At 42.5% G+C, this 12,694-nt stretch overlaps 1 protein-coding gene across 2 annotated transcripts in view; it reads left to right on the forward strand.

Moving 5' to 3' along the window:
- The window catches only part of cd276 (CD276 molecule), an 83,179-nt gene that overhangs the window by 49,449 nt on the left and 21,036 nt on the right, over positions 1–12,694 (forward strand). Inside the window, exons 5-6 of one of the 2 annotated variants that reach the window (XM_053423179.1) lie at positions 6,734–6,871; positions 10,853–10,922. In XM_053423179.1, coding sequence (XP_053279154.1) covers positions 6,734–6,871; positions 10,853–10,922 — 208 coding nt within the window. The remainder of the gene's footprint in view (positions 1–6,733; positions 6,872–10,852; positions 10,923–12,694) is intronic. The other variant, XM_053423243.1, reaches the window with a different exon arrangement.

Consider the following 12,694-nt stretch of genomic DNA (forward strand, 5'->3'; position numbering starts at 1 on the left):
TCAGCTTTAAAGATGAGAGAATTCACTGTAACCTTGCTCCTGGCATATCTGAGTAAGACTTGAAATCATCCTTTTGAATGCGGCTGTGTCTTAGCCTCGCCCGTCCTCCCTCCCAGACAAATCAGTGACTGTCGTTGTAAGTTTGCTTTTATGTACTGTGACAATAACCAAAAAGAGTCCCAAACAATCTGTCTTAACCATTTGTTTAAAATATATGGAATTTTTTGGGAACTTTCTGAAATGTCCCTTGCAGTTGGAAGACACATCTCCCTTTGTGTACATGTTGCAACATAATGTAGTATTAGTAGTTTTGAGTCAGTCTTGGTTTCTTTGTTCGCTCTCATGTTACTGTGACCATTCCAGAGGTGATACATGCCAGTGAATACTGACCTCCAGGGACGTGTGTATTTATCAGACCAAAAACCCCTCGGGGAGCCGCTTTGGTGAGTCTAGATAGCTTGGAGCTGATCGCTGGCCCCTGCGGTGGGGACGTCTCATTTGAATGTCGGCCCTGTCAACTTTCGATTGTAATTTGTGTGCCTACCATGGTGAACATGGGAAACAGAGAATCAGGGTTTGATAACAGTGAGGAAGCCTCCTAAACGGCTAGTACATCCAAGGAGGGCAGCAGGCATGCAAATAATAGTTATTTCTCAATCTGTATTTATGTGTGAATAAAAATCCCATCAAATAAGCGAAAATAAATATATATAATATTTATTTAAATAAAATATATATATACATATAAAGAGTAGCTCAATGTCTGCGTGTTCTTCTTAAAGCCTCCAGTGGTGTTTCTGAGAGGAAAACTCCACTGAAAACCTATATTTTAGATGTACTCACCCCGTAGATTGGTAGTTGGCTCAGCTACAATGCTTCCATCGTTATTAAAATTGTATCTGTGCATTCACTTAGTTAATGGCTCAATGCCTATTTTGTTTGTAAACCAACAAACACTGCTTATTTTCACCTACTTTGGTTGTGCGGTCATTCACCTTCCGTCCATCGTTCCACCCTTCACCGACTCACTCATCATCTCTCCCGCTTACTCTCCACCACGTCTCCCACCACCACCAGATGGCTTTTATCGCTCTCCTGCTGAGAAAAAAAAAAGGGTGTGCAGTTAGAAACTTTATTCCTATAAATGCGGAGCCATTACTCTGTCTTAATGTGCACGTCTGCACATCATACACTGGTGTTTGCCACGAGCCCGGGGTGTCAAGGGGAGGGCACAGACGTCTGACAAATTGTGGAAGTTAATAGGCAGCAGGTCGTCTTGAAGATGAGCCCATTGCCTCTCTGCATCCCAATAAGACAGCGAGGTAGTATCTTTGCGGAAAAGCGATTTATTGAATTGCAAAAAGAGGAGAGAAGGCTCGGAGCAAGTATGCTGACTGGACAAAAACCTGTCGCCATCCATCTCGGTTTGCCAAGTTTGCAGTGAGCTTCTCGTCCTCTCCCAGAGAGGAGAGGTGTTCCTGGATATATTGCGAGAGCAGCTGTGTCTGCGTGGTCACAAGTTTTTTCAAGCTGGGGCTGGATCGGGAGGGTTTTACTGTTTTGATGGACACCTCTGAGGTTGATAATAAAGGCTGGTAATTGAAACAGAAGCTGAAACAAATTCAAAGTCATTGGTTGAATGTGAAGCTAATATTCATGCTCATGTTTTTCATTCTGGCTAATCCGTGTCCTCTGACACCAAGGCCATCTTCTTTCCATTAGCACAGTTGTTATTGTTTCTGCCAATCGCTTCCCTGTGAGAATACCAGTGCTGCACAGCAACTGAATAAAGAAGTTTAAATCAGCACTGTCGCCGAGCCTGTTTGCACCTCGCTGAGGTAGTGTGCATCAATCACCTCACCAGTGTTGGGTGAATGTGATTTAAGTGTGAGCTCCTGTTTTGTCTCACTGAGTTTTATATCTCATTCACTTCACTGTTTCTAACCTGCCTTACTGTACTGTGTGAATGAATGTCTTTATCTCTGCCATGTGACTCATTGTTAGAGAGATATATAAGCCTATTTCCACTCCTGGGTCTGGCTGTGCCTCTCTGGTCTCTGGGGCTGTACAGGCCCTACAGCGGGGCCGGGCCCTGATGCTGCTCAACCCCTGGGCTAGCCCTGAGTCCAGCTCACTCCTCTGTGATCAACACTCCCCCTCTACCAGTCCCTCTTCTCTCTTCTCCTTTTTTTCACAACCAAGCTGGATAAGGCCAGGTTGTTCATCCTGACAATGAAAGAAAAACCTAATTGACTCTTCCTTTCCTCCTCTTCATCCCCACAGCTTGTCTACAATGAGCCTGGAGGCTCTTTTTAGCCCGAAGCCATCTCTCTGTCAAAGGACATTATTCTCCTTTGGTCGCATCGTAAGAGGCTAGGTTTCTTCTCGGCAGGTAAAACTAGGGTGACAGTCGGGAGAGAAAGGAGCTTTGATCTCCACCGCCTTCACGTTGCAGAACCAATATGACAGGCTGGGGATTCTTAGGAGCACTTTATTCTACCAAATGTGCCGGAAAGAAAACATTCAACCTTGTAAAAAACGTCTGCAAATCTTTGCTCTCACATTCACTGAGGCCCAAACAATACCTGTGCCGGCCCTTTGCGAGTCCCCTATAGTATCTCCCCGAGACTAGGGGAGCCTCATTTCTCACTGGCGAGGCACCCTGTGTTAGAGGCTCCCTATGGAGGTGGTGTTTTATCATTCTCTTGCCTGCCCCCATTAAATATCTATTTTTACTTTAGCAGCCTGCTGTGGCCTCCAATCATACACAAAAAACCTACAGTGAAACACCACCTTGTATAAGAGGGAACAGTAGGGGATAAGCTCAGGGTGTGGTCGATATAACCTCAATTAAAACGTTTCACACATTCATAGATGGTACATCTGTAGCTACCTATTATATTTTTTACATGACCTTTAATAGTGCTCAACGTAAAAAAAGCTGCAAGCAATGGATACAATAGCACATCACAGTATATGTGCAATATAATGGTACATAATACACCATCACCATGTAATGGCCTCTAAAACTGCCTTCGTGTTGACTCAATGCCTCACAGACAATGTTTCCATGAAACCAGAACAATATAAAGAAGATAGGATATCCAATGTGCATTATATTAGGTGTTTCTTTAATGGTGTCCACCTACTACATCGTTATCTGTTTGAGACAGATATGACCTCTATGTGCCCAGACAGCTGTGGATTCTGGTCCTTATACCGGTCACAGCACAATGACAATCCTATTTTATAAATGAATTACAAAAATACCAGGAGCTAATTGAAATTTTTTTAACTGGCTTTTCTTCAACTTTTACTAGAAGAGCACCTGGAGAGCACACACCACTGTTAAGGCTAACATCCCATCTCGCTATGTGAAAGAAAGTGGAAAGAAAATCCTTGATATTTGGATCGTTTTTCTGGATCCACTCCAAATTTGAATGACTTCTTCCTGGAGTTGAAATCGGTTCAGTAGTTTTTGGGTAATCCTGTTCACCAACGCAATTAAACACACAACATCCTTGATGGAGGTAAAATAGTATACATTGTAAAGAAAAACAGCGCATGTAGAAGGAGGAGATCAGCTCTGATTTACTTGCCTTCATTTGTTATGTTTGCAAAGTAATTATTTTGAGTGTTCTGATGTCACAGTAAAATTACGCAAAAGGACTCATGGGAAATAATGGCTTTGCCTAGCTACAAATGTTACCGAGTTGCTTTCATACATACAATCTAATAAAAACAAATATCATAAAGTGCTGCGTATCTATGTGGTTTATGTGCACTTGCTAGCTAACTGCCATTGTGTGTTGAAGGATATCAAAGCAAACCATATAGGGTCTGTTATTTGTCTCGTTTCATTTTCTGTCATATCAGGTCAGCTTTCCATTTGTTCAATGCAACGTCAGCTTTAAAGGTACATTCATTCATTTTTCTACAACTATAAATATGCATTCTAATGAGGGCCACACATTCACAGTATATATAGACAAAGGCAAACGTGTGAAGGGAAGTTGGCCCTGTTTGGTGCAGCTCTCTGCAGATTCTTGGTAATGTGGCAGTGCAACCCAAAGCACTCCATCCTTGCCCTTGCACAGACGGAATAGGGAAAAGGGGGAGAGAGACGATAGGTAAACAGAGCCATTAGAGACAAATCTATTTCTGAGGAAACAAAATCACATCATCAAACAAGAGAAAAAGAAAAATATGATCCTGCAGCCCTTTGGGCCCTGGTGTAGCACTGATAGCCGACTATGGCATTTGTCTTTATCAGTCTGCCTTGAGGGAGGGAGAGCGTGGTGGGAAGGTGTGAGAATAAAAAGAGAATGAGAAATACAATGGAAACAAAGAACACGGCGTCTCCTTTGCCCGTCTAAAAGAGCAAGACTCATTTGTTACTTTTCTGGCTTTATGAGTCATGAGCAGCTTGTGTATGATTATTCCTTTCTCTTACATTTTTTGTGTGCAGATTCTCTGTTACTACAAAGTGGCTCTCAGATGGTCTTTCTTTAAATATAGCAGAGTGAAGGGCTCGGTGGACAGCGAGCCGCAGCATCATCAGTCATGACTAGCCTGGGGAGGCATGCGCAGCTTCATCAAAATGACAGGATTGACTTTCCAGATTTTATCCTTTCTCTGTGACATTTGGTTGTTTATCCAGTTTTGCAGTCGCTGGACCGGAGCGCCTGTATACTGCCTTGTGTATCGAGACTCTCCTGAAATAGATATCTTTACACAGACTGAGGTGACCCTAAAATTTGATTATAATAATTACATAAAGTATATTATTTGTCATTTGTCTACTTCAGCTGTAATTGCCTCGATATAATCATTATTTGTAATCTGTTGCTACCCAGTGTAGTTAATGACGGGTGTTACAACAGAAAGCACAGTGTAGCAATAAGCCATGCTAGCAGCTCTGTGGCTCTGAAGCTAACACGTGCACACTGATTTACCATCCTCCCAATCTTAGTTTGACCTTTCAGCATGGTAACATTTGCTAATTGGCACTAAATACAAAGCACACTTATGGGACCATCATTAGTTTTGCAGATATTTGGTCATAAACCAAAATTAATCTTTGATCTAATGGTGGCATTTAAGATATTTTATAACAATTCATCCTATGGGAAACATTAATGTGTGTCCAAAATCTCATGGCAGCAGAACCAATAGCTGAGATATTTCAGTCTGGACCAAAGGGATGGACTAACTGATAACAGACGGACATTTCCGTCTCGGGAGGGGTGCTGCTAGTTTTTTTGTTATTTTTAATGACGCTTTTCTATAATTGGTATGCACATGTCCCTCCTCCTCCTCCTCCTCCTGTCTGTGGGCCTCTGTGGCCTTTGTTTGGTCTGTTTTGTGGAACAATCAGGTACATTTGTTTCTCAGCATCAGATGGTCTGGATTTCCATCTGAGGATTGATCACCTCCAATAATACACCTCTCTTTGCCCTCCATCTTGGCAGGGCCGTACTGTAGCCTGCCTGCCTGTTGTCATAGCTGATGCCAAGTCCTTACAGATGCTTCATCATTTAGCTCTTTCCAACTCTAGTCATTTTTTTGTATTTTCTTTCTCTTTTTTTTCGTGGACATCGGAGATCTGTTTGTGCTAAAGCCAGGCTCATAGCTATTCAGTGGCTCCGCTCTGCTCTTTCCCTTTTTCTCCCTCTGTTCAGTTTGAATACTCAAGGGAAATTTGGTTGTTTCTCTAATATCTTTTTTTGGTCCTGCTGACCAGTTTCCACTTCTCCTCATTAGTTTACAATTTGCAAATACTGTCATTAACTTTGATGCATCTTGATGTTTATATATTCATATAGATATCAATATCCCTCCAAATGTCTATTCACTATCTATACTGCTTATCCTTTGAGGGTCAAAGGGGGGCTGGAGCCAATCCCAGCTGACATTAGGCGGGCAGTGTGGTGTATCTCAGGGCCAACATACAGAGACAAGCAGCCAATCAAGTTCATACCTATGGTCCAATTCAAGTCTCCAATTAACCTAACCCCAGTTTACATTTGTGTGGACTGAGGGGGGGAGCCAGCGTACTAGGAGAAACCCATTTAGAAATGTGAGTTATATAGATATATATACAGTATATACACATATAATAGCAGTAATAATAGCTAGAGTAATATCATCAATATCCAAACAGTTAGATATAATGTAAATATTATATTCAATTCCCTTTAATGAACTATAATATTGCAGGTATTAAGAATTTGTAGATTTTAGACATCTGTGCAATGTGTAGCAGAAGGCAGGGGGTGGGATAGTTAGCGCCAACATCCTCTTAAAGCTGTGCCAGTGCTGCTTGACTGAAACGACAACAGAGTCATATGAGCGTGGTAAGCTATTTGCCATCTGGACCCAATTGAAAGGCTCAAGTGTCTTAATTGGATACTAGTAAAGAATATCTGAGTCAGTTTACATGAAGCAAAAGGTTTGCGAAGGGTAAGCCCAATACGGCGTGGATGCGGCAAAGCTGACGGAGATGATGATGGCAACGATCATCATCAGTGTCACCATTCTGTGTTTTGTAATCTGGATAATACAAAAAAAAAAGCAAAATTGTCAAATTTTGAAATAACAGTGATAGATACAGTGATGAAAGTTTGGCTCTTATTTTAGTTCTGCAGGCTTGAATAATGAGGCGCGCTCTCGCTCTCTCTCCCTCTCCCTTCTCTCTCCCCCTCACTGTCTCTCCCTCTGCCCTTTGCTTCAGGTCAGAACATCGCATTCCCCCCGGTGGCTCTGTGGGTAACTGTTGGCCTGGCTGTGTGTCTGCTGGTGCTGCTCATCGCCCTGGCTGCTGTCTGCCGCAGGAAGATCAAGGAGACCTGCGAGGAGGCCAGGAGAGAAGGTAAAGGGAATTGGAGGAGAGGGAGGGGGGAGAGGGGGGACAGGAGAGGTGACTGTGCACATTCAACAGTATATTCTGTTGAATATACTGTACTTGGGAATAAAAATCATTGTTGATGATTGGGAAATCTGTGTTTAATACCCAACTTTAGATAAAGAAATGTTTTGGGGCTGTCTTGCCTTCATTAGGAGCAATATAAAAGGTGCATCTCAGAGCAGCAACTTCATGCGCAAAGATAAAAAAGTAATGAAATGTTTTCCGGTTTTTTTTAGGCTGTGTACAAGGGCTTGCTGAATAATGGATGCTAAACTAGCTCAGGCCCTTTCAAGCCTCCTCTGAGCCTTTTATTCCCGACTCCTATTCTCGATCTGTGACTCCTTATACTCTTGACATAGCAGGGCCGGGCTGGTCGATGATAGGCGATCATGTAGGAGGCGCAACGAGAGCGAGGGAGATGGATCCAGAAGCAGTGAAAAGATGTTAAGCGCTCAAGGAACATAAAAAATCCGGAAGGAGTAGGCACTTAAACGCGGCAGCATCTCAGATGGTGGAACGCGTATCTCTGCCAGAGAGGAACATCATTACTCGGGTTCCAGTAATTAGCAATGCGGGATAGCCGAGGATCGCCGCAAGTGCAGAGAGAAAAAAAGTTTTGAAATGAGATAGATAGTGCAAAGCCACCAGCTCTGCTGTAATGAGATCGGCTCAGAGTGGAGGAGACATTTAAATAAAGGTCAGCCAGTGTCTGCACCACGGCCCAGAGGTTTAAAAATAAATATGGAAGTGACACAGACGCAGAGGAAAGAGTAAATAGCTCCGTGGAACATATGAAATCAAATGTAATGGAAAGCGAGGAATATAATGCAGTTCCTCCCACGGGCAAAGGGCTCGCTCGGTTGCGGGGCCTTTTCTTGACTGGGTCGGATGAGGAGCTGCATTTCTCCCCTGCAGCTCCAATGCAGACGGCAGGATTCATTATGTGGTCAACCACTGTCCGCCTTATCAAATGTTAAGTCTTATTCTGTCCCCTGCTAGCAATGTGTTCGCAAGTCTTTGCCATTTTTTCCGAGCATAAATCTGAAGAGTGAGAGCGCTGACTTCGTCACATATTATGCAAAACTCTTATACTCCTGATAGAGTGATACTCTATGAATACAGATGTGGATGGGGCTTAAAATAGGATTGCTATGCACATATCCGGAGCTGTGGGGAGGGCAGGAAGCAGGGAAGTGCAACCTAATTGTGGTTGTCTTATCTTTTAATGGTGTTCCTGGGTATGGCCTGATTGAAGTTGACTCTCTCTCCACTGTGTCTGGGTAGCGAGGGTGAAAGGGTCACTAACAGTGGAGGAATGAGTAAGTAATTTTTCTTTGCTGTCATAATGTATGTGGAGCACCCGGGTGTGTATCGTAACCGAGCAGAGCAGCTTGTGGTGTTGCAGCTGGAAGTGAAGGCTCAGTTCCAGGGGCAGAGTTTTGTCCCAGCACCAGCTTTTTTTCTTCTTCATCCCTGTCCTCCATCCCTCCTTATGTAATGACTGTGACTATATATCTAATAAACCCTTTCACTGACCTATTCAGGGCCACTGTTCCATTTCTCCAAAGCTCATTTTACATTTAAATAAGCACATGATTCTATCAGAGCTCCCCTTGAGAGATGATGTGTTTGTGACATGTGACAGATTTCTTAAGGAAAACAGCGTTTCCCTAAGGGTTTTTATTTCCACTGTGGTGCACATGTTTCATAGGGTATAACCCTCAGCTTTACCCATGCTCAAATGCTGGGATTGATTTGTTATATGGGTCACAGAAAACATATGAAATAACTCATGAGTCTTTTTTAGACATTATTTCCATAAAATTGGGGTCGTACATTTTCCGTTGATCTCAGCAGAAGATGGTCCGGGTCAGACGTGTTCACAACAGAAGGAAAATGTACTTGTTTTCTTTAGTTGTCGTTTTTCTCAGTATCCATTACATGTATGACAAATATAAATGTAAAAGTCCTCTGATCTCTCGACATTTGGTTAAAGAAAGCTGCTCATTGTGTTTAATGTTACTTATGAGCAAGATTTTATTTCATATTTGTCCCCAACAGTTAGAAGGGATAGAAGATAGATAGAAGATGAAACAGAATATGCAGCAAAGACAACAGACAATAACATTAACATGCATAAAGGTTTCAAATAGAAGAAGAATGCTGTTTTTTCGTAGAACCTGACCTATATAGGGTTAGGGTTCTATATCTGCCGAAATATGTATATTTTACAAATTTGTGATTCCAAAGATGTCGTTAACAAACCCTTTATGACAGAGAAATTATTTTTTATAGTTTAAACATAATCGTTATAATAAATAACTATGAATAAAAAGAAAATACAAATACAGCAAAATATATAGATTTTGAAATGAAAACGCAAAAATGAATTCAGTAGGCAAACCTATGGGTCTATTAATAGCATTGTACATATAGGTTCACTATCTGGAGCCATCAGCCTTTGGTTATAGTGGAATCAATCATGTCAGAGAGGCAGAAGGGAGGATGATGAGGTACAGTAACACTCTCCTGGCTTCAGGGAGTAGCTGTTTCTGTCCCCTGACTCTCTCCCTTGTGTTATATGTGCTTTGTCCACCTTCCACACTTGAGCCATAACCACCCTCCCTTTCACCCCCACACATATGGGATGCGGCCAAAGGGCATCAAATTGAAACATTCTGGACGTACAAGGGGAGCAGTTCTCACTCCCCTGCCCTGTGCATGCCCTCGTTTTCAGCCTGACTTTAAGTTGCCTTTAAATGTTGCTCTCCTATCAAGGCCCCCCCCCCGAGGTATTTCCACTGCTGCCACCGCGCTGGGACCTTTTGTTGATATGAAGGTGTTGAATGAAGTGGTAAAGGTAAATGGGCTCACAGATATATGTGTTGATGTTAAACTGCAACTGTGAAAATGTAAGGCAGAGTTATATGTATTGTTTTTTTTTCAAAGGTACTTTTGTGGCTTTTACTCTCAAAATGTGCACTTTGTTAACAGGTTAACCCAAAACTGCATTTTAGATTATTCAATAACACACGATTTCCTCTTGGTATGAGTCATAACAAATCCCTCAAATCCAAAATGAATGGCAAATAGCTGAGTGCGTTTAGCTGACTAATGATGTGTTGAATGTGCACACATATACAATGCATAACACTTTAAAATGTGTTTTTCTTTATATAGTCTAACACAGAGGAGGACAAACTGAAGAATGTGGTGGGGGTGGATGCATATGCAGGCTGTGTGAATCTGGAAACTCAGCACGTTCTGCTGCCGTAATAATAAGTATTTTTGAGGTTAATTTCCCCGGAGGGTTGTACTCTCTGCTGTCAAATTCAAGGAAAATCAGGCAAATGTGCAGGGATACAGACGAATGAATTGTGTTGCCTTGACATTCAATTTTTGTTCAATTATCAGTTGATTCCCATGTATCTGGCGCCCTAATCTCACGTCCAATTGCAGTGAAAATGGTGTCGCAGAATTCATATCAGCCACTTGGATACTCTGTCCCAAATCTATTTTTAGCCCGTATGTGTGTGTGTGTGTGCGTACATGCACAAGTGTAGCATGTGTGTATGTAAGTGTGACAGCCATCACTGGGTTGCCTCCCTAACTCTGTTGACAGTGGGTTTTTAGAAAGCCAGCAGCTAAAGCCTAATGTGATTACTGACTTTGTGAAAAGGGCTGGATGGGAGGTTAAGGGGTTGGTATGGCTCTTTGTGTGGTTGTGTGTGTGTGTGTGTGTGTGTGTGTGTGTGTGTGTGTGTATGATGTGATGGGGCTGCCATTGTGCGGAGCTTTACCGTCATATAGGCCCTCTCATCACAGCCTGTGTCCTTTGAGCTGTGAAGGATCAGCTCACCATGGGCCTGTGATGAAGTGACTACATTGTGTGTCTGCCTTTGTGCTGTGGCTCCCACTGATAATGGCTTCTCTGTCCTCCCACAGCTGAGGAGGCCAAGGAGCTGGAAGACGAGGAGTCAAAGACAGGTCAGCTCATGTCCACCTGGTCAAGCAGGTGCGTGCATCACACACCCGCTGTATAATTTATCCAGCACCGCTGTGCAGGTGTAGATCACCAATGCTGGTCAGGAAACAGTAGCGGTCGGAAAATCCACTGGTTAAAGTTTTACACCCGTCAGATAAAACTCACATTGAAAAATGTCTGCAGCTTAATCATGAGCATCAGTACATGTTATCCACTCATGCTAAATTAGTGCTTTACCAATCTCTGAGCCAATGACAGATCCTCTGATGACAAATTGGCCTCTGGGGGAAATGACCGATATGTCGGGGATTCCTGTCTTTGTCATACACTGTTTACGTTCTGACACCGAACATGTCTCCACACAAAACACAAACAGTGATACTTTGGTATAGGTTTTAGGTTCAGACAACATTTTTTGCAAATCTCTATAAACAGCTATCTGCACATGCATAACATTAATAAAAAGTGTGTTACACCTGTTTTGCTGTCCACACAGTTTGTTTACTTGCGGAGACCAGAGTCTGATCGAATGTGATTGGTCAAATTAAAAACTGAAACCAAAAGGCTTCCGGACCCCAAAATCCTGTGCCTCACCTACAGATGTACAATACAATACAATGCAGATATTCACATACAATTCTGTTCATAGAGATTATGGCCACGTCAATTTTCCAGCCTGATATGCCTTATCCTATAAACAGGCCAATTAGTTCTTAACATGTGCTAACAATCATTGAAAACTGCATTTTTTTCAAACACATAGGTTATTTTATTTATTGTGCTATAGGTGCATTAATACAAACTAACATAAGAATCACCCACATCTTAGTTTGGCTGCTCTCAAATGGAGTCCAGGTGGCAGGATGGTAACAGGATCCAACAGAACAAGAACCTGAATGACTTGTGAGTGAACGCTGATGGAGCATGAGATGTGAGATAGGAGACCAGCTCCAGGCCCCGACAACACAGCAGCCTAGAGCATTACTCTAACACTGTGTGTGTGTGTGTGTGTGTGTGTGTGTGTGTGTGTGTGTGTGTGTGTGTGTGTGTGTGTGTGTGTGTGTGTGTGTGTGTGTGTGTGTGTGTGTGTGTGTGTGTGTGTGAGAGAGAGAGAGACAGAAAGAGGGAGACAGACGCCCTAATTCAGAGCTGTTTTACATTGTGCCTTTCCCCCAAAGCTACTGCTCAGACTGTAAAATCTATCTTGTCTATAAATCTAATGGGAACAAGTTCCACAAGTTCCAAGTTGCACCAAATGCCAACAATAGTGCTGCCATGTCATGCACTCAAATGATCCTGCCCACTAAGCCGATGCTTGGCTCGATGTTTCCCCTGCCTCCAGTCTCGGTGCCTGGCTCTGCTAACTTGCTGCTGACTATATATAACTATATATATTTGCTGTTCAGATGAGAGATTGGTTCAATATTCTTATCTATGAAAGAAAGCAAAGAAGCACGTCCCTCTGAATGTTGAATTATCCTTTCAATACTCATTTTTTTGCAACCTTTCATTTCAAAGAAGTTGCTCAGGACAGATTTTTTGCTCTTAAAGTAACTGAATCAGGACCAAATACTTCTATGTGCTTATTTTCGGGTGATGAGGAGGATGTGGTATTTTGCTCAGTGTGGATGTGACCTTATGAGTCCAGAATTAATTTTGCCATTAGCAAGCAGTGCAAGCTCCCTCTGCCTGCTCGGCCTCAGTGAATACCCCTCACAGTCCTGAGCGGTTCTCCCACCATCGTTAATGTCATTACAGTTATTCATTTGACTCCTTCTTTAGTCTGATTGAATTATTTAGCC

The sequence above is a fragment of the Pleuronectes platessa genome, chromosome 1 (genome assembly GCF_947347685.1).
Source record: "Pleuronectes platessa chromosome 1, fPlePla1.1, whole genome shotgun sequence".
In the NCBI taxonomy this organism is placed as follows: Eukaryota; Metazoa; Chordata; class Actinopteri; order Pleuronectiformes; family Pleuronectidae; genus Pleuronectes; species Pleuronectes platessa.